This window comes from Procambarus clarkii, chromosome 90, assembly GCF_040958095.1.
Source record: "Procambarus clarkii isolate CNS0578487 chromosome 90, FALCON_Pclarkii_2.0, whole genome shotgun sequence".
NCBI classification, from domain to species: Eukaryota; Metazoa; Arthropoda; class Malacostraca; order Decapoda; family Cambaridae; genus Procambarus; species Procambarus clarkii.
The window spans coordinates 15611531-15634467 of NC_091239.1; the positions used below are offsets into that span (position 1 = coordinate 15611531).

The window sequence follows — 22937 nt, forward strand, 5'->3', positions numbered from 1 at the left end:
CCGGATCTCACCCAGAAAATGGCGTTTCATTACATTTAACACTGTTTTTTTTGTTCTTAAATCTGTTATGTGTAGTTAGTGATTATCTGGTAAAATATTGTCATTAACATTAGAGAATGGTCTATGGTAAGATTTTTGCTTGATTTTGCCAGATTTTACATACTGCCACTGTAGTTTAGGACAAATAGTTGACTGAAACATAAATTCATAGAGACAATTATTAGCCTTTGCATAGGAAGCACTTAGTAATTATATAACACATATAGGGTCAGGAGGATAGTAATAATGTAACACATTTAGGGTCAGGAGGATAGTAATAATGTAACACATTTAGGGTCAGAAGGATAGTAATAATGTAACACATTTAGGGTCAGAAGGATAGTAATAATGTAACACATTTAGGGTCAGAAGGATAGTAATAATGTAACACATTTAGGGTCAGGAGGATAGTAATAATGTAACACATTTAGGGTCAGAAGGATAGTAATAATGTAACACATTTAGGGTCAGAAGGATAGTAATAATGTAACACATTTAGGGTCAGAAGGATAGTAATAATGTAACACATTTAGGGTCAGAAGGATAGTAATAATGTAACACATTTAGGGTCAGAAGGATAGTAATAATGTAACACATTTAGGGTCAGAAGGATAGTAATAATGTAACACATTTAGGGTCAGGAGGATAGTAATAATGTAACACATTTAGGGTCAGAAGGATAGTAATAATGTAACACATTTAGTGTCAGAAGGATAGTAATAATGTAACACATTTAGGGTCAGGAGGATAGTAATAATGTAACACATTTAGGGTCAGGAGGATAGTAATAATGTAACACATTTAGTGTCAGGGGGTTGCTGGCATTGGCCTCTAGGTTATATCAAGTGATGCGTAAAGAGAAGTCTACTCTAACCATTAGTTTCAATTTTATATTTTGTTGTTTCTGTCATTCTATGCTCTAATTTTGTCTATTGGTATTTAACTTCATTTCTTTTCTGTTGCATTCCCCATGTTTAATGGTCTTGTGTTATCGTAACTGAGGACTGTATGTTGGAGTTGGTTACATGGTGTCACACTCTGTGATGTGTACATCAGTTGGGTTAATCACTGTTGGATGAGTAATAGTCTTAGTGAGTAATAGTTAGTCTCACCCTTGATGGCGGGGTACCTTAATAAGCGTAAAAGGCTTCCCGTCCCATTTAATGGTATATCAGATACATCAGACAATGGCATCCCCAGACAGGGATACCAGATTGGGCTACTTGTAGCCCAGTTGGGTTACCAATTAGGCTAATTGTATTCAATTAAAATGCCAGCTATGTATGTCACTACTTGCTACTTTTTCGGGGACAGTTAAAATAAGCTGGGCTGTTTATTCTGAAAAGCGAATCAATCGGAAAAAAAATATTTGGCTACTTTTATTGTAAAGTTTGTGACATTTAGTTCTTCAGCTTGCGACTTTTGGCAACTCAAATATGGCACCCCTGTCTCCAGACTTATAAACTTATCTTAGGAATAGCAATTGGTGTGTAATTGACTACTAAGTCCAAGAGGGGTCAAAATATCATCCTGTTTTCATGTGAACTGGAGTTTAGTGTTAAGATATTTAAATAGTTTCCCCAGGTTCGTTTAGTGTCAACACTTTTCTTCCTGATCTGTATTTAATATACAGTAATTACAAAGTGAGGGATAACAAAACCTTAAATACAGGAACTAGTTAGGATTACTGCAATAGCTATTAGCAAAATCAATTTACCAGAATGATACTTTTTAATCAAAATCATAATTCTAGTATCATTAAGTTTATCTAAAGTGTAACCTCCAGAATCCAGCCAACAGTTCAGTATATGTTTTGGACTATATCCAGATTTTGGTATATGTTGTCCCTTTTGGCTACAGTATATATATCACCACAGTTGTGGTAGTTTTCTAATAGCAAACGAGAGAGCATCTTTACTAATAGTTAAAACGACTATTTGTAAGTATGTAATGGTGTAGTATAACGATTTCTGTGGGTGCTACCTTCGGTGGGTTCCTGAGCACACCAGGCAGGTTGCTCAGGGAACCAGTCCTTACTCACCCACTGCAGTCTGTCTGAGCAGGGTTACACTGTACGTTTATCTGGAAGTGAAATACCAAGTTTTCGTGATGAACCATGACCTAAACTAAAATATTCGGTGATAGTATGGTGGCTATGTGTATATAAATGTTTTGTTTTATTGCAGCAATTCCAGTCTGGTTCCTATTTATCCTGGGGGTATTATTGAGATTTAGACATTTTTTTTTTTTTTTTTTTTTTTTTTTTTTTTTTTTTTGAGATATATACAAGAGTTGTTACATTCTTGTAGAGCCACTAGTACGCGTAGCGTTTCGGGCAAGTCCTTAATCCTATGGTCCCTGGAATACGATCCCCTGCCGCGAAGAATCGTTTTTTCATCCAAGTACATATTTTACTGTTGCGTTAAACAGAGGCTACAGTTAAGGAATTGCGCCCAGTAAATCCTCCCCGGCCAGGATACGAACCCATGACATAGCGCTCGCGGAATGACTCCAAATTACAGCAATGAACGATTCTACATATAATGTAGTTATATGGTTTGGTTCCCCTTGTTGAGAGTAAGAAGCCCGTTAAGCTTATTGAGGTTTCCCTAGGCTAGCTACTGACCTTTCCCAGGATGCAACCTACAGTAGTTGCCCCTGTGCCTGGGTACCTATTTACTAATAGGTGAACAGACAAATAAAGTGAAAAAAGACATGCCCAAACATCTGTGTCCTGCCATGGAAATCAAACCTGGGACCTCTTGGTTGTGAGCTGGTTGTGCTGACCACTACACTACAGGACTCTTAGGTTAAGCAGAGTAGTGAATGAAAATAAATTGTCATCTATCCAGATCAGTGGTGCTCAAACATGTAGCACAAGAGTTCTGGGAAATGTTGGCATGAAGGACTTGATATGCAATTATTACCCGTCTCATTAAATGTTATTTGCTTGTGAGTCCTCTTAATATTCTTAGCTTTGTGTTGCATCGTAACTGTCTGTGCATTAAGAATTAGAACCGTAAATGTCTCTTTTTGTTCACTTTTGTGATACAAAATGTTAGGAAAAGGTCAGTAATACATCTTGATAATGAGTACACTATATTTCATGAATGCTGGTTACATGTAGATTATTATATAATAATATAAGTGGAAGATGTTTGTGTTCTTCTACATATTGATACAATATCACATTAATAATCGGTATACTGATTTACTATTAATTAATAATTAATAATTATTAATTATTAATAATCATTAATAATAATAAAGGGGGAGGGGATTGGGTCAGAAATTGACTTGTTAAGTCATAGGGAAGCATGGAATAAAAATATTTTATGACCCACAGATTTTGGAGTTTCAATGTTTTTATCTTGCCAGGGAAAGCTGAAGTCACTAATTCCATTATGTATTCAGACAGAGATGTCGGTGAAGGAGGAAATACCGTATTTATTGATGCATCCGCCCTGGGAGAATTATCGAGTCAGCTGACCCAGCAGGACCTGGAGGCCCTCGTTGGATTGAACATTCAAGCTGCGGCTGACTTTGAGGCCCTTCAGGATGCAAATGAAGCACATGTAAGTAACAGTGCAGCTCTTATGAGGTAAGCCATAGGGTTTGTTATTGCTGTACTGTAACTATCTACTTATAAGTTAACTTAGTTATATATAGTACTGTACAGTACTTGTAAATCTGATCAGTATTTTTAGACTCTCCATACCAACTTGAAACTTGTAACACTTGTGAGCAAAAACTTTTGGCTGCTATTCATACTCGAACACATGGCTTATAAATGAAGTGTACTAAAAGAGGATGTTGTGCAAGCCACCTCCATCCACATCTTAAAACAGATACGGCGAAGAATTCAGTTATCAGGAACGTTAAAAAGGGAACTTTAAGATGCTGACTTGATTGCCCATTTCAAATGTATATAGTATATATATTTTCCTTCAATGGAAATGGCAGTCATTGGATTTTTGATTGAAAGATATTTTTTTTATGTCTGAATACAGCCTTAATTGTAAAATAATTCTATGCATCTCATATGTTAAACATAATGGTCAAACACATTTATATAATTTTTCTTTCTGCAGGTGGTAGACACAAGTGGGGTGCTGATATCAGATGGGGTCACCGTGGGTAATATTGTGGAGGTGTCGGGTGGTGAGGGCGTGGATGACCAACAGCAGATTGATTCACAATCCCACCACCACACATCCCACCACCAGCCCATGGAGGTGGATGCTCTCACGCAACATGCACAGGTTATTGGTAAGCTTTGTCAACATGCATTTATTCAGGATCTATGCTCATGTTAAGGGGCCATTATTATTCATGTATCTCGATTATCTTGAGATGATTTTGGGGCTTTTTAGTGTCCCCGCGGCCCGGTCCTCGACCAGGCCCCTAGGAAGCAGCCCGTGACAGTTGACTAACACCCAGGTACCTATTTTACTGCTAGGTAACAGGGGCATAGGGTGAAAGAAACTCTGCCCATTGTTTCTTGCCGGCGCCCGGGATCGAACCCGGGACCACAGGATCACAAGTCCAGTGTGCTGTCCTCTTGGCCGACCGGCTCCCTTGTATGCCAAAAATGAAAACTGGTTCGATTTCATTCAAACTTTTTTGATGTGTTGTATATGAAAAGGGTTTCATCTGGTCCAAGTCTCAGCATCGTAGCATAAATAGGAAGGGAGAAAAAAATATTGAATGATGTGTCAAAAATTTTCCAAAATGGTCAAAAACGATCATCAAACACGTGTCAACTGAAATCATGTCTATGACTCAGCTATCACAATATCATATATTAAAAAAATATAATTAGTTTTATTAAAAAAAAATTAATTTAAAAAAAAATTTGATTTTTTTTTTTTTTTTTTTTAAATTTTGCTTGATTTTGCCAGAGTATTTTTCTCATTTGTTTATCGGACGATTTGCATCAAACTTATACATCTGACTGCACGTAAGCCTATCTGTAAGGATGCCAATTTTAGAGGAAATTGGTTGATGTCAACCTCAATCACAGATGGCAGCACCTTAGACTTTATTATTTTCTTATTTATTTTCAAGTAACATAAAAATTCTTATAACTTTCATTTTTTATTCAATTTACATGAAACTTACACCTTATATGTAGAGTATGTCTCTAAAATCTGGTACAAGCTTTGCTTCCTAAGTTCATTTATTGATTTTATAATAGCAATAAACATGATATATTTTCATAATTTTAGGGGGGAACTTTGACTATTTGCATTAGGAAAACTAAAGATGTTTTGGAAAATCCCTTCCTAAAGATCCTTTATTATATGCTAATGTGACAGAAAAGTGTCATAGAATGATTATAACTGAAAGGTGTGGTTGTTTATAGACACTTGAAAATGTGTAATATTCATTGAAAAAAAAATACAAAAATTAAAAATCTCCCTTTCTATTTAGACTGCAGTACTGAAACTTGGAACAATTGCAGCTCTTTTCATATACAACTAGTCAAAAAAGATTTGTTGACATTGGACAACGTTTAAAAAACTAACTGACGGCCCCTTGTGTTCCTGTTCTCAGTTGTTCTCTCAACGGGTAATATAATTAACAGCAAATTAAGTTGCTTATAGCTTTATACTTGTATGCAATTAGTGCTTGTGACAGGCAATGCTACTACGTCTTGACATGTCTATTTGTGCCTGGCACACTACCACCACCAATTTGCCCATCCTCCACCAGTTTGCCCCTCATCTGCCCTCGACCAGTTTCCCCCTCATCCGCCCTCGACAAGTTCATCCCTTCCTTGCCCTCGACTGGTTCACCCCTCCTCATCCCTAGACAAGCTTGCCTCTCCTCAGTCCTAGACAAGTTCGCCCCTCTCTGCTCTCAACCAGTTCGCCCCTCCTCAGCCTTAGACAAGTTTACCCCTCCTCTGCCCTCGACCAGTTTGCCCCTCTGCCCTCGACCAGTTTGCCCCTTTGCCCGCGACTGGTTCGCCCCTCCTCCACCCTCAACCGGAATTTCACCCCTCCTCCACCCTCAACCAGTAGTTCAGCCGTCCTCCGCTCTCATCCAACACATTTTAAATGTTCCAGAACAAGGTGACCAGGTACTCTGTCACTGTTATAGTGGAGACTTGTTGTCTTGGGAGAGGTATTTACATTTTGCTCTTTGCCTTGGGCGTATGTTTTTACTTGTAGCATTTGTCAGACTTTTTAGTTATTGTGCTGTAGGAGATATTACAGAAGTGAATGATTATAAATAAATGTTTACTTTCCACAAGGAGACATGGAGATGTTGCAACAAGGGAGTGAACTAATAACCATGACGGGGGAAGAGCTGTCGGGAGGAGATGGTGGTACGACAGCTGTACTTGCTACTGTTTCCTCTGATGGAGACAACACGTCACACCAGATTGTCACCGATGCACCCCAGATCATCAAAAGTAGCCTCGGCCAGTTTGTTGTTCTACAGCAAAATCAAGTGAGTGCTAAAGTCTTATATGTTGTTCATTTATTTTCTTTCAAATTACTGTTTTTTAATGATCCTTGGAAGATCCCAAGGTAACCACAAGTCTTTTTAGAGATGAATAAACGTTAAAAAATTTATAACTATCCACAGAATGTGAAAATTACTGATGCTAACAGGTGGAATTTATTAGGCAAATGGGATGTATGGCTAGATTACTCCATACAGCATTCCTCCAAGCTGCACTTAAACTGAGTTTAGCCAATCTCCATAATACCCAATGCCTGGATGCAAAATCTGTTTGTGCATAAACCAGTGACAAATTACCAGTCATCCATCCCTGACTGCTGTACTAGGAAGAGTACCAGATTAATAATGCTTTAGTTCTCTGAAATCTGACCTAGCATTTACAAGCAGACAGCAAAAGACAAGGAATGCCATTGACAAAAAGAAAAAAGAAAAGAAAAAAGTACCACTAATTGAGAAGGCATGCAAGACTGAGTGTGTACCTGCGCACATGGAAAAGTGGCTCAACATACCCAGAGTACACCAACAAGATAGGGGAACCTCGGTTTTCGAATGCCCGTTTTCAAATTTTTTGGTTCTCGAGCTCAATTTTTTTTTATAAAAATTCGACTTGGTACTCAAGGTTTGCCTCAGTGCTCGAGTTCGTTGATACATGTATGGGCCAACCGAGCGCTTGGCGTGCTTCAGTTTACCAGTGTCTCCCGTCTAGTGACGACTGCGCTAGAATTCTTTGTGAAGAATTTCATTGCTTCTGTGCTTTTCTGTTGGGAGACCCTTCAGCTTCCTGGAGCTATCTAGGCTGATATGTAATATACTGTATTAGACTTTAACATCAGTCAGTGTGAAGGGAGTAGTTCATAGGCCTACCGGAGACCTCGAGTCATAACCTTGCCCCCTTAGAGAGGCACGAGGAGCAATGGCCTATAGAATAGCACATGTGATTTGGAGCATTCTATGTCTGCCATTGACTGGGTCAGGCACCCAGAAAGATAAGCATCCCAAAACAAACCCCTATTCTGGTTGACACTACTACTGAAAGTGAAACGAGTGGACAGAAATCCCGAAAGAAAAACAAGCAAACGAGCATGATGTCACCACATGCCGTGTCGCCGTCTGCGCAGCTCCCTCCTTCCCGGAAGGGGGAAGGGGGAGGTTATCTTGAGATGATTTCGGGGTTTTAGTGTCCCCGCGGCCCGGTCCTCGACCAGGCCTCCACCCCCAGGAAGCAGCCCGTGACAGCTGACTAACACCCAGGTACCTATTTTACTGCTAGGTAACAGGAGCATAGGGTGAAAGAAACTCTGCCCATTGTTTCTCGCCGGCGCCTGGGATCGAACCCAGAACCACAGGATCACAAGTACAGCGTGCTGTCCGCTCGCCCGACCGGGAGCCCCAAACCCTTCGCACCGGCAACCCACACCTTCAGTTCTTCGGCTGATGTGAATGGCATTGGTCACTGTGGCTCTGGCTCCTGCTTCTGTCGTCTGCTTCTGCCTTGTGGTGTGAGGCGAGTCTTCTCTAGGGGTGCGCGAACCAGGAGTAATTTTCCAAGTACTCGAGCTGCATGTACCTAGGGTCACCTTCCCTAGGTGCCCTGTAAGTACTACCCTTGGAGATTAGGGCCAACTTCCACAAGTCACCTTGGGGTCTAGGTGACTTGTGGACTTGCAAAACCTTAGGGGTTTTGCTCCTCCCTTGTTTACCTCAGCGTAAGGGTAGTTTGCACTGGTAGGGGCACAATGTACTGCACAGCTAGTTATCACCTATAATGGCAGCTGGCTCTGTTCCACCTGGGTACGTTTTCCTTTGTTTTTGTTTTTGCGAGTGGACACATCCCGGGGGTTCAGCTTTTAGAAAGTTTGCTGGTAGACTTGGGCGCCTGTTAGCAGTACCCTGCTTGGGCTTTCCTGAACGCGAGTTCCATCTCAGGACCCTGGGAATCCCCTCGGGGGACACGTGGGTCCGATGGATGTGACCCCCGAGTCCCCCCGAGCTTTGTATGAGTTTGAGGGCTGCTCTGTTCCCTTGTCTCAGGGGGGAACTTTGTTTTTGCCTCTGTCGCACTAACTGCTGAGTCGGTGACACCTTCAACCCGGAGTCCTGCGAGTTTTGTTGCTTGTTTGTGATTCAGTTTACCCAGTCCACTGATGACTATTCGGGTACAGGCGGCGTAGGCATTGCACGTTAGGTTTCGGTTGTTGCAACGCGCTAGGTTACTTGCTTCCCTGGAAGCCCCGAGGCTACCCCGTTTTGGTTATAGGGTCCCAGACTTCGGGGTGTTGGTTGCTTTGGCCTTGGTTTCGTCTGCTTCCCCTTGTCCTTCCCCTGCTGTGGTTTGGTCTGGTCCTCCCTCCACCCAGCATCTGGCTTTGCATCGTCTGAGGGTTTCGGGGTTGAGTCAGGGTTTAGATGGGTTTGAGACTTGGGTGGTTTCGAGGGATGCTCCATCCGGGGGTGGCGACGGAGGCATTCGAGTCGGTTTTTGGATCTGACCAGTGGGCCCCCTTCCTTCTGGCTTCCACGGCTGCACCGGCCTTTTCTTTTGAGGTCGGGGCTTTGGAGGATGACTCGGCCCCAGGTCCTTATGTGGTGGTTCCCGAGGCTGGGGAGGGGCTGATTTGGGGGCTTAGGGCCCTGTTGGACCCCGCCTGAGTTTTCCTACCCTCCGAGCAAGGCTTATTGTTACATGGAGTGGGGTTTTCTTCCCCCCTTCTATGTATGAGTGGGATTTGTGTTGGCCCCTCCCCAAATTCGGTTCCGTGTCCCTTCGGGTCCATTGGTTCCGTTCTCACGGCTCAATGGAAGAATTATGCCTCTAATGGATTCGTCTCCATACTGGGTTCGTTATGAGGTTCTGGAGTCATCCTGGCTAGCGGACTGCCCTGTGTTGTCCTTGGGTGCTTGGAGTACTTCTGTCGTACCGCACACTTGAGTGGCGCGAGGCGTTGATGGTAGTCCAGGTTTCCGTGGGGGGTGTATTTGTGCACCTCAATGCGTGTTGTTCACCCCTGCTCCTGATCTAGGTTTTTAGCTGAAGGGCAGGGGTGAGTAGGGGTTTAGTTCAGCTAAGGGCTTGCGCACTCGTGGCCTGCTGGCTTCAGTCTTGCAGTTCTTTTTCCCTCCTGGGGTGTCTTTGGATTGGCTTCAGGGAAATGTGGTGATGCTTGGGACCATTCCTGGGTCTGGTACCTTGGTCTCAGTGGTGTGTGTGTGTCGTCTGCACTGTTGGAGCTGTTTGCGCCGGTCCTGTGGGATGTGGTGTCAGTTTTTAGCTTCGTGTCTCGCGTGTTGGCTAGCGGTGCTCGCTTCCTTGTTGGACTCTGCCCGGGCCCTGGCTCTTAGGTTTTTGTCGCCTTTTTGTCCTTTGCTGTTTGCAGAGTCTGTGGTTGGGCAGTTTCTGCGAGCAGCAGCTTCTAGTTGTCGTCTGTTATCGGACTTATTGGTCCTTCGGGGGTCCCAGGAGGGGGATCCTCCCAGATGAGTCCTGCCTGAGCTCGAGGTTCCTTTTGTCGTGGTTGGCCGCTGGTGCCAGTTTCTGGGCCGGCGCCGCCTTCGAACCTGTCTTCGTCTGGTCGGCGCAGTGATTGCTCTGTGCATAAGTCTGGGGTTCGTAGGGTGCATCGGCCCTTTCGCGGTTTACCCCATTGACAAGGGGGCGGGGGGGGGGGGGGGCTCGCTATGTTTGCTCACAATTGGTCTCACGATTCGTGGGCTTTTTCGGGTCATTGACGGCCTGTGGTGGCGATGGGTGGCCCCCTTCTCCTTTGGGGGGTTCGGGGCTGGCAGGGTGGGTCTCCTCTTCTCTGCTCTGTCGGGTCATCTTGGAGTGGGTACGCTTAGGCATGGTCGAAGTGACGACGTCCCTCAGCTGGGTTTTCCCATCTGTTCCCAGTCCCGTTGTGCAAACCTGTGGTTCATTCTGGACTTGTCCCATGTGAACCCCTGGGTTTTTGTTGCTCTTTTTCGATGACTACTCTGTCCCAGGTCTGGCTTCTGTTAGAGCAGGGCACTTGGATGGTGTCTCTGGACTTCCGAGATGCGTATTGGTGCATCCCGATTCATCCGGGGTTTGGGGATTGGCTTGGTTTTGTTGTGGGACGTCTCGTTTATCGCTTTCGTTGTCTCTTATTCGGGTTGCATCTGGCACCTCATGTGTTCATACGCCTTACCCAGGTCATGGTGGCCCGTCTGTGTCTCTTAGGTTTTCAGGTTCTGGTCTACCTCGACGCCTGGCTGGTCTGGGCTCCCTGCCAGTCTGTGTCTGCTTGCCAGGGATTTGGTTCTTCCCAGCTCGCCGGGTTCGAGTTCCTGGTGCACTGGCGGAATTCCCATCTTGTTCCCTCTCAGGTTCGGAATGAGCTGGGTCTTGTGTGGGACTCTCAGACCGTTCCTTGGCTCTTTGGGGATGGTCGCTTCGGTGTTGCGTCTGCTGAGTTCTCGAAGGGCCCAGCCTTGGTTCAGGCGCTGGTTGCTCGGTGTGTGTACCCAGGAGTTTTTCCACAGCTCCGCCTCTTTCCGATGATCGGTCTTGTCCGTTATGTGGCTGGTTCGGTCTTCTCGAGTCTTCGCTTCTGGTAATTTTGACTCTTAGTCCATCACCATCTGTTTGGTGATCAGGTGACTTTGTTGATGGTGTCCCACCTGCGTGTTTCGTCTAGGCGGCAGTATGGGGTTTCCTGGTGATCCTTCCTTTTTCATTTTGTCTCTTCGTAGGTATACTGTTTTTTTTGTTGAGGTGGTCTTATCTTTTCTCTCTTGACTGTTAAGGACCATCATCTTATGCTGCATACTATCGCCTTGTATCGTGTGGCGATGGCAGAACCGCTACAGCTTGCTTTCAGTTTTGATGTTCCTTCTACACCGTTTTGAGATCTGTCTCGGGCATTGTTTCACACGTTGCATGCACAGCATGTGCCATCCTGGTCTTTGGACAAGGTGCTCTCTTATCTCTCTTCCCTTGGGTTTGCTGTGGCCCCTTTGGTTCAGGACTGTTTCTCAGAGGTTTCTGTTCTTTTGGGTTCTGGTGATCGATTTGTTCATTTGCAGTCATCTCTTCTTTTCTGGCAAGGTTGGGACGGCTGTTTTCTGGAGGGGTCCCTGGGGTTGTTGATGCTTGGTTGGTTTGGCTGGGGGTGCATCTTCTTGTGTCCGGTTGTGGCTCTCAGCCTTTGCCTGCGTGCTGCAGCCTCTGTGGCCTTGGCTGCGTTTTGGGTTCACCCGGGTTCCCTTCATCCCTGTTCCAGGGTTCAGGTCTCCCGGGTCGTCCACAGGATCATTCGCGGTTGCCAGTTGTCTTGCTTTCGGGATGTAATGAAACGGCATTTTCTGGGTGAGACCTGGAGGCTCCCCATCATCCCTCCCTTCCTCCCTCCTGGTCAGCGGCTTTTTTGCGTGTTTTGACATCCAGCCTCAGAACTGAAGGTGTGGGTCTCGGGCTCCCCCTTTTCCCTCGGGGAGGGGGGGGGGCGGGAGCTGCGCAGATGGTCCACTTCAGTCATGGTCATGGTTCAGTCCACTCATTTGACTTTCAGTAATAGTTTCAACCAGAATAGGGGTTTGTTTTGGGATGCTTACCTTTCTGGGTGCCTGACCCAGTCAATGGCAGACATAGTGCTCCAAATCACATGAGCTATTCTATAGGCTATTGCTCCTTGTGCCTCTCTGAGGGGGGCCAAGTTCTGGTACGTGGTCCCCAGTAGGCCTAGAACTCCACTCTCACTGACTGATGCCAAAGTCTAATATATTATATATCAGCCTGGATAGCTCCAGGGAGCCTCCAGGTCTCACCCAGAAAATGGCATTTCATTACATTCAGTGCTGGTTTTTTGGTTTAAGAACATAAAGGTTGTTATTATATATCATGCCACATTTCCAAGAAAGTCAGTGGTAATGTTCAACCTAAGAAAATTGTTGAGGATGGAGATAGAGGAAAAACAAAGAGCTCGTTTGTAGTGAGACAATGTGATGTCTCGTTACGGACAAGTTTTAAAACGTGGGGAAAAACAAGTGTCTATAAACAGATTCTTAGTAAGACAAGCAAGCAGTGAGCCACAACCAGGTCCTAGTGGTATGCCTGCAAAATGTAAGAGAGAGAGAGAGTACCCCAGAAATCTCATCATTGATGTTATAATGGAAGGGGACTCCCCTTCCAAACACTAACATCTCTCCTCCTTCCCCCTGCCTCACTATCTTTCATACGCAAACAAGAGTCCTCAATAAAGGTAAGATATACTTGTACATACTGTAGTATAAAATCTAAGTAGTAGTATGTATAAAATTTATTTTTAAGTAAATATTTTTGGGGGTGTGGAACAGGTTAACACTTTCACGTTCTGGCCGTGCTCGCGCCAGACTACCCCAAGGTGGCCTGGGTGTTTCCTATGAGCTCGTGGCAATACTGAAATGTGTACACTCTTTTCAGTTTTATCACCTCGGTTTGCTTTGTACGTCGTTCATTTTTTTTTTTTTTTTTTTTTTTTGAGATATATACAAGAGTTGTTACATTCTTGTACAGCCACTAGTATGCGTAGCGTTTCGGGCAGGTCCCTGGAATACGATCCCCTGCCGCGAAGAATCGTTTTTTCATCCAAGTACACATTTTACTGTTGCGTTAAACTGAGGCTACAGTTAAGGAATTGCGCCCAGTAAATCCTCCCCGGCCAGGATACGAACCCATGACATAGCGCTCGCGGAACGCCAGGCGAGTGTCTTACCACTACACCACGGAGACATTAATTTTAGTATCAAAATGCTCACAATAGAATTCCCTACAGGAGTATATGCATATAAGGTCCAAAAGCCCAGCGTGCCACCCACACCAAACCCAAAAAATGGCCGAGCATTACCCACGAGCGTGCAAGAGCAATAAATATACCCAAATATATTCAGGTTATACCCAAATATCTGGCAAGGTCTTTTACACTCCCTTCTTCCCCATTTATTGCTTGTGTTGCTAAAAGTATTTGCCTTGTTTTGGGTAGCATACAAGATAGCTTCTTGGACCATAAATTGGAGCAAATTTTACGTCTGAAATAACTATACAAATCCCAGAGGAATGCTAGGTACAGGTACAGTCAAGCCTGGTATTCCTGTAAAACTGTCTACAAATGGTGCAGTGTTGTCACTTGACCAGGCTTCACCAAAGCTGCTGTGTGAGGTACATTGGGTACGAGCGATACGTGCGGTATGAGTGCCCTGCATGTATGGCGGTATCACTCCCCTCACTTTCAATTTCATCCTCACCAGCTGTTTCCATTTCAACGCCTTCACTATCTACATCACTGTCACTTTCGGAACTTTCGAGATCAGATTCATCAAATATAGCCTGAAATTTTGAGGTCGTGAGCCTAACTCGGCTGTACTTTTAGGGAAAGTTAAATAGCTTATCCCTCCAATGTGTTCCTTTCACTGCTTTTTTCCTGGAATGTCTCTTCTTGATCACTATCAATCGTGTAGTAAATGTAGAGAGTTTAAAGCCGTAGTAACAAATACAGTATAGCCGAGGAAAATAGCTGGAACGTAAGGGCCTCGTAGCCTGGTGGATAGCGCGCAGGACTCGTAATTCTGTGGCGCGGGTTCGATTCCCGCACGAGGCAGAAACAAATGGGCAAAGTTTCTTTCACCCTGAATGCCCCTGTTACCTAGCAGTAAAAAGGTACCTGGGTGTTAGTCAGCTGTCACGGGCTGCTTCCTGGGGGTGGAGGCCTGGTCGAGGACCGGGCCGCGGGGACACTAAAGCCCCGAAATCATCTCAAGATAACCTCAAGATAACGTGCACACGTTTTGGACGAGAGGGGACGCTGCAGCAGTCACGAATGTGAGCACAATAACACTAGGCCTATTTAGTGGGTGGTGGTGCCTCGATGCCACATAGGCCAGCACAGAAAATGGGAAGACGTTGGTGCACATTTTAAAACCGATCCCATAAAGATCATATAATAACTTGAATTTTAACAAATATTTTAAATTTGGACTCACCGATGCGTCCGTACCGCACATCTGTAAAGTTATTTATGAATGCAGCATGCATCGCCACCGTACAAAATTGTTAATTCAAGTTACATTACATTATTTCTTGTGGGAAAATTCATTTTGGTTTTTGAATTTTTGGTTTTCGAACCGTCTCTGGGAGCGGATTAAATTTGAAAATGGAAGTATCACTGTACCTATAACAGTGGGCTAGGTTCCAGAGCATCAAAAATGAAGTAATATAAGCTGGATGAATAAATCCATGGCTTTGCACAGCTGACACTGAACTGATAGGCTTGTCAAATTTATTGGAGAAACAAAGGTTTGTAAATTGTGTACATACAATTATTATGTTAGATATGTAAACTTAAGTCCATCGTGCTCCAAAAACCAGGTGTTATAGAACAAAACGATTCATTTAAACTGACATCTGGTCCCTGGCTAAGTGATGTCAAAGTGTGCATTAGTCGGAGAACCCTGTTATGGGTATGGTGGTGCCACGTACTGTGGGTCAGTGTAAGTGGCCACCAGCACGTGGTTCATCAACTGGTGGCGAGAGCCAACCATTTGTGCTCACCTCTGATGACAAGGAGAGCGCACAATGGCTTAAATTTTTGTATGGGCCTTCCGCTGGGTATTCTAGGTTGGATTATATACTCTCCAGTAACTCTTAGTATGTAGGTAGAACTGTATGTGATCAGCAAGAAGCGTCTGAATAGTTCATGCGAGACCTGTGTCAGTGTTACAGGATTGCCTGACTAACCATGTTCCGGATCTACAGACATGACTTTGGGAGCAACCAAATTGGATAGCTTAAAAATTTATAATTAAATACTCTTAGTTTTAAGGGACAAATGGGAAATAGTTCCCCTCTTTTCATTGAGAGTTCATGAAGGAAGTTGTCTGGTGGTGATTATATCTGACATGAGGGCACCCCTTCAAAAGACAAGTTTCCAAAGCAGATGGAGCCAGGCTATAAAGCTGTTGATTATACAATATACATATGTAAATAACAATGGTTAAAAACTACTATTAATTCTTGCTTTTGGTCATACAGTTTTGTATGTTGTGTTTCAGCAGAACTCTATATCGCTGGGGTCCATGGGTAATCGTATAATAACCTCTGGTGGGCAAGTTGTATCCACGGTAGGAGGACTTAGTAATACCAGCAACAACAAGCCTGTAATGGTGAACACATCCCATCTTGGCGGGACACTGAGACAGCAGATGGTTGTAACGCAACCCTCTCCTCAGACGCAGCAGGTTCGGACAGTGCAGTTTAAGCAGGCACCGCAGACGCAGTCACTTAATAGTGGAGTAAGTAAAGTTTGAATTTTGTGCATACCCCACACACCTACCTAACATAACTGGAAGACAGAAGATTTAGGGAAGACATGGTTACAACATAAACAAATTATCTGGAAAATTGATATAGGGCATAGAAGGTCAAAATATAGGATGGGTTGTACACAAGTAAGAAGACATGTGTAAACTGAGTACCCAAATGAACCAGAGAGATGTTAAAAAAAAAAAGGGAAATAAAATATCAGAGAAGTAAACTAATGGAATACAGTAAGAAGTGAATGGTTGAGGCAGAATCCATATACAAATTCAAATATAAATACGATAGAGCCAAAATTGACATTCTTCTGCTGTATGCCAAGGTATACTCCTAATGTCGTCATTTCCTCCTAACAATCTCCTATTACACCTAACAAGCATTAGGCTAGCAAATGTTGCATGCGTCGTTATTTACATACAATAATTTGTTACTAATACATATAATTACAAATAATTTGTTGAATACAATTAATTTATTACATACAATATTTGTTATTGTGTAAGAGCAGATAGGCATTCTACTCAAATTTTGAAATTTTTTTCTTTAAAATCATTCCATATACCTGTACTGAATCACTGGGTTTACATTTTATCATAATATCCTTAATAGGTTTATTATTAGTATCAATCTTCTGATAAATTTTTAATTTTTCAAATTACAATACTGTATGTCTAATACTTTATAGACAGCAAACGAGATCTGACTGTCCAACACTACCAATATACTGGTATCTTATCTATCTTTCCAATATTTAATGCTTTCTCTCTCTCTTGCCTTCATGCTGTTTTGCACTCTTTCTTGCTTTCATGCTGTCTTGCTCTCTTGCTTTCATGCTGTCTTGCACCCTCTCTCTTGCTTTCATGCTGTTTTGCACTCCTTTGCTTTCATGCTGTCTTGCACTTTCACCTCATCTCTCACTCTTGCACACACACTTTTGCTTTTATGCTGCCTTGCACTCATTCCATCTCTCCCTCTTACACTCTCTCTTTTGCTTTTATGTTGTCTTGCACTCTCTCTTGCTCTCTGGTGTTCTTGTTCTCTCTACCTCCCCCACCAGTTCTCCTCCTCCAGCCTGTAAGCGCTGGAGCCCTTGTACTCACCACACTACTGTTTATACTGAGATATGTTGATCCTGGGATACTCTTCTTGATAGCCTTCATATAATTTAAATTGCCGAATTACAGTACTTTGATTTTATCCGTGAGAATGTAAAATATCTCCTGTTTCAATTGCACGTTCAACAGACTGTAACAAAAGTGATTATAACAAGTCAGGCTGGTGGTACCCTTGGTACCATGGGAGGCCAGCAGCTTCAGCTCGTCACCAGTCAGAGTGGTGGCGGCGGGGGTAGTCAGGTGACGTCTTCTCCGACGAAGCTCACACTGCAGCAGGCACAGCGCATGGGTCTTATATCACCATCAAAACCTCTGAGTCAGTCTCCCAATAAGGTCAGTAATAGGTGTAGTTGTGTTTAAGTAAGGCAGTTTTGATTAAATTTCACCAACATAGACGGTCTAAAATCTGGTCAAATCAAGAATTTGTTATTTCTACAGCATAGGATCCATGTCTATGTCTGCATTTGATGCTCATTTATTTAGGGTACCTTCTCTTGAGGGACAATCTTGGAAAAGAATGCAGGAATATACCATTCCTGTGTGATAAGTGTTAGAATGGTACCTGTATATAGAATATATAGAATGGTATATAGAATGGTATAATTGGTCAGCAGATGTCATAGGAATTTGTTTTCATGCTATCAGCTTATCTGCAAGCCATCCCCCTATTGTCTGTGAAAGTTGACTGTCTGAGAAGAGGTCGGAAGAAAATTATAAACATTTGTTAAAGAATTCTACGTGCTAATTTAGTCATCACATAAAAATTGGAAAAAGACCATTCACTAAGAGGGCAGTATTGAAGTAGGGAAAATTAGAGCATACCACCTAACAATGCACTCTGTAAATATCCTTCATTGGTGGAAGATGCAATCCCCCATTTACTTTTAATTTATTGACATGATCACCATAGACAATGAAGCTTAGATTTATAACTTTAATGATGAAACAAATATGATGTTTCATATTTGTTTTCACGTGGGGAAACTTCCAGCTCACCGACACCATAATAAACACCGCACCAACAGTCATCACCTGGAAAAGTAATGAGAGTGATTATGATTTTTGATTGAATGCATTGTGTATTTTGAATTTGTTCCAGCAGGGACATCTGTCTTTCAGTACTACAAGCTAGTGTATCATGCTCCCTCATTGACCAGACCACACACTAGAAGGTGAAGGGACGACGACGTTCCAGTCCGTCTTGGACCATTCTCAAGTTGATTGTGAGAATGGTCCAGGACGGACCGAAACGTCGTCGTCCCTTCACCTTCTAGTGTGTGGTCTGGTCAACATACTTTAGCCACGTTATTGTGACTCATCGCCTGCATGCTCTCCCATTGTAAAAGATGAGAAAAATATGATAGTTCCCTGGCCCCTGGATTGCAGCAATGTGCTATTTGACAAACACCAATGTGTGAGTCGTTTCATTCAGCCTCATCGTCTCAGAGCATGGACACACACGCCTCTTGATTATAGATACTGCCCCATGGGGGACTTTTTTTTTTTTTTTTTTCTTGTTCCCCAAACTCAAAATAGTCCTCCTAAGATATTCAAAACATTTAAGTTATTCTCCACACACACGTCATGTGAATAATTGTCATGTTACCTTCGCAAAAAAAAACAAAAAAACTCTGAAATGCTGCCAGAATGGACTCGCAAGCCAAATGAGAAGCCAAATGCATTTTATTCACCTATAAGTATGAAATTTTGGAAGATAGTCAATATGTGAATCTACGCAAATCTATGTCGTTGGTACCAAGAACATCATGATTTTTGTTTCATTTTTTTGTAAATTGTGTTTGTAAATGCAGTATTACAGTTTCATTTTAAGATTTAATCCCATTATATAATTTTTTTTTATTAAACAATAATCATAATTAATAAGAATTTAGACATTATGATAATTCATTATTTAATTCAATTGCATTTTATGAGTCAGTGACAGTTTTGCCATTTTGTCACAATTGACAAACCAAAGGACTTGCCACCACATGCTGGTACTCCTCTCCATGCTGTATAAAAGTGTAACCTTGATTCAACGAACTGTATGGGACCAAACCCAGTTTATTGCAGTGAGATATTCATTGCAACTGGAAGTGCCTCCAAGATGCATTCCCACACCCTATGGGCTAATTTCACTTCAAAAAATAATTTAATTGATAATTATCAAATCAACACATCTGCAAAAAAAGTAACCACATCTGGCTCATTTCTTACGTCCTTAGCCTCAAAACTAATTTTCAAAAGGTAGTAGGGTCATTCCTGAGAGAACAAAAACCTTGTCAATTCAAAATGAAAATAAACCATAGAAATTGGTTTTAAATATTCACAATAGTTTTTCCAAGGCTCCAACTGTTTCTTATAATGTTCAGTCCATCTGAAAAAATCTTCAACAACATGATTGGAGACATATTAAGAGTTACCATTCATACTCAAATATTTCCTATGCTATATATCTTGAGGTTATCTTGAGATGATTTCGGGGCTTTTTAGTGTCCCCGCGGCCCGGTCCTCGACCAGGCCTCCACCCCCAGGAAGCAGCCCGTGACAGCTGACTAACTCCCAGGTACCTATTTACTGCTAGGTAACAGGGGCATTTAGGGTGAAAGAACTTTTGCCCATTTGTTCCTGCCTCGTGCGGGAATCGAACCCGCGCCACAGAATTACGAGTCCTGCGCGCTATCCACCAGGCTACGAGGCCCCCTATATGGGCTGATTTCACCTAGCAAAATTTTAATTTCAACCTTTCATATCAAGGACAACTACCAAGAGAACCTGTCTATAGAGAGATTTTCTATATGTAGCAAATTTCCCACACTCAAGCCTTGAAAAATAATTTTCAAAGGGAAAAGGGCTGATATTTTAATGAACAAAAATCTCTGCAACTGGAAATAAAAAAAAGCAGCAGATAATTTGGTTCTAAATATGCTCAGTGGCTTTCCCAAGGCCCTAACTATTTCTTGAAATATTGCCTCTATCCGTGAACTCAGTCCAAACATCCTAAGCATATCCACACATCCCTCTGCTTCAGTGAACATCCTAAGCATATCACACTGAATATGCTTCACTTCAGTGAAGAGTTCACTGAAGTTCATCGAATTGGTGAGTAAATCTGGCATGGGAAGTGTATGTTCCAACCGAAGATTCGCTGAATCGGTGTTCCATCGTATTGTCTTGCCTAGATGACTCCAGTAACTAAAAACATGGTAAGTTGGACCCTAAATGTTTTTGATCATATTATATTTAAATTATATGTACAGTGAAGCCTCAGTACTCCAGACTAATTGGGATTTTGTCTTGTCCAAACTATCAAGGTTTCTGGACAGTTTTCAATTATTTTGCCAACTATTTTAATGTTTTCACATTTTACACAAACTAATATATAAATAATGCATTATAAAAATAAAAATATTAAAAAAAAAAAAGCTGTAAACAGCATTTGATTTACCTCATTTCCACCCTATACTTTATGGCTGCACATAAGGCTCTTACCATTAGCATTTACCATTTAATTTCAACTCTTAAGAAGGATACCACCCAGGAGAACATCACTGTGCAGAGTTTTCACCCACATCCGTGGTCTTTTCCACAGCCCAATGCCACATCCCCATGGTGCTGGGTACAAAGTTGAGGTGACTAGAAAAGTAACTCTCAATTCACCCAACAGTGTGAATAAGAACTGTCGCTCAAAATGAAAACCCAACCATAGAATTTTATTTACAAAATGCTCAATGGTTCCCCTTCCCCCCCACCAGTCCAAATTGCTTATTCTAACTCTACACCTTTCGATGAGAGTTTTCAGTAAAGCAAAATATACTGTTGCTGAATACTATGTTATTACTTAATTCTCTTGTCTCATTACAGCCACAAATGCAATATTATTTGTATATTTGCAGAATAATAATAATAATATTGGAAAAGTCGCCTAAATTAAGAACAAAATAACATCAACAGCAGGCAAAACTTAGTGTGACGACCTTGTAGATCTTGAGTTTACATAGGCCTACAGTAAACTCTGCTTACAGGACTCTCACTTCACACATTGATATACACCACAAATTCATGTGCTCACTCATCGTTACATCAATAACCACACGTACTCACTCATCACTAAATGAATAACCACACGTACTCATCACTACATCAATAACCACACATACTCATCACATCAATAACAACATGTACTCATCACTACATCAATAACCACACATACTCATCACTACATCAATAACCACACGTACTCGTCACTAAATCAATAACCACAAATATCAAAGAGAACCAGCAAACAACACACACACACACACACACAGGTTGGAGACGAACAAGAAGACAAACGAGTAGGGACCTCTTATAACCATGATAGGGATAATATAGAGAGCAGATAAAAGATTAAATTTGCAGCTCATTCTGGAGGCATTTGTGTGTATATATATATATATATATATACATGCATATGCATGCATGCACATAAAGCAGACCATGTGAAAAAGGGAAGGATATGTCCAATCAATTGCTGAAAATTACATTCACCAGAAAGGAGGAACTTTTTGATCTCCAACCTGTCTCCATTAGGAAATTAAGTTCCCCCATTTATTATGACATACAAGATTTAGAAAAAGGGAGACATGAGAGAAACTTGACTTTTAAAAGATGATGTTATGGGGAGTTTTGTTTTTGTGTGGATTTGATTTTTTTTTTTTTTTTTTTTTTTTTTTTTTTTTTTTTTTTTTTTTTTTTTTTTTTTTGAAGGGGAGGCAAGCAAGATGTAAATAGACTGAATTTAGTCAGTTGAAGACAGACGACTGAATCACAATCGAAACATTTGTGCACATGTATGTACTGTAGCACCACCGAGCACTGGCGCCGGCGAGAAACAATGGGCAGAGTTTCTTTCACCCTATGCCCCTGTTACCTAGCAGTAAAGTAGGTACCTGGGTGTTAGTCAGCTGTCACGGGCTGCTTCCTGGGGGTGGAGGCCTGGTCGAGGCCTGGTCGAGGACCGGCCGCGGGGACACTAAAGCCCCGAAATCATCTCAAGATACCCTCAAGATAGCACCCGCTGGTGTTCGGGTGGAATGCCACATCTTTACTACATAATATCTTCATCATTGTAACCATCTTTCCTACACACTATCTTCTACACTGTAATCATCTTAATTGTTCTCCTTCCATTTTCTTTGTCACCTACCCTACCCTTCCCTTTACCACCTTCCTTGCATTTCATTACCTTCCCTCACCTTCACCACCTTCCCTCACCTTCACCCTCCCTCTTTACATTCACAATCAACTGTATCCTTTACCACTTCCCTCTCCACTCACAACCCATTAATGCCCTTTCAACCCTTCACTGCCCCTCTCAACCCATTACTGCCCCTCTCAACCCTTCACTGCTATTTCAACCTCTCATTGCCCTCTCAACCCCTCACTGCCCTCTCAACCCTTTGCTGCCCTCTCAACCCCTCACTGCCCTCTCAACCCTTTGCTGCCCTCTCAACCCTTTGCTGCCCTCTTGACCCCTCACTGCCCTCTCAACCCTTTGCTGCCCTCTTGACCCCTCACTGCCCTCTCAATCCCTCATTGCGTTCTCTTAACCCTTTGCTGCCCTCTCAACCCTCTCACTGCCCTCTTGACCCTATCACTGCCCTCTCGACCCCTCACTGCCCTCTCAACACCTCACTGCCCTCTCAACCCTCTCACTGCCCTCTCGACCCCTCACTGCCCTCTCAACCCCTCACTGCCCTCTCAACCCTTCACTTCCCTTCTGACATTGCACCACTCTCCCTACTTTCACTTTTCTCTCATCCCTGAAATCTTAGTGAGGATGGAGTCGTTCATTTAGTGAGATTTGAAGTTTATGATTTGCAACTTTGTGCAGTGGGGGGGCACTGTGGTTGGATTGTGACCTATAAGGTGATCCCTCTGTTACAGGGTGATCAGTCAGCCTCCGAGGGGCACTGTGGTTGGATTGTGACCTATAAGGTGATCCCTCTGTTACAGGGTGA

General features: G+C 42.7%; 1 protein-coding gene across 13 annotated transcripts in view; it reads left to right on the forward strand.

Moving 5' to 3' along the window:
- LOC123746605 (protein lin-54 homolog) overlaps positions 1-22937 on the forward strand; it is a 69993-nt gene that overhangs the window by 12038 nt on the left and 35018 nt on the right. For 4 of the 13 annotated variants that reach the window (XM_045728244.2, XM_069318381.1, XM_069318389.1 and 1 more), the window contains 5 exons: positions 3454-3614; positions 4131-4308; positions 6299-6498; positions 15556-15795; positions 17065-17268. In XM_045728244.2, the coding sequence (XP_045584200.1) occupies positions 3454-3614; positions 4131-4308; positions 6299-6498; positions 15556-15795; positions 17065-17268 (983 nt within the window). The remainder of the gene's footprint in view (positions 1-3453; positions 3615-4130; positions 4309-6298; positions 6499-15555; positions 15796-17064; positions 17269-22937) is intronic. The other 9 variants (XM_069318382.1, XM_069318384.1, XM_069318387.1 and 6 more) reach the window with 4 other exon arrangements.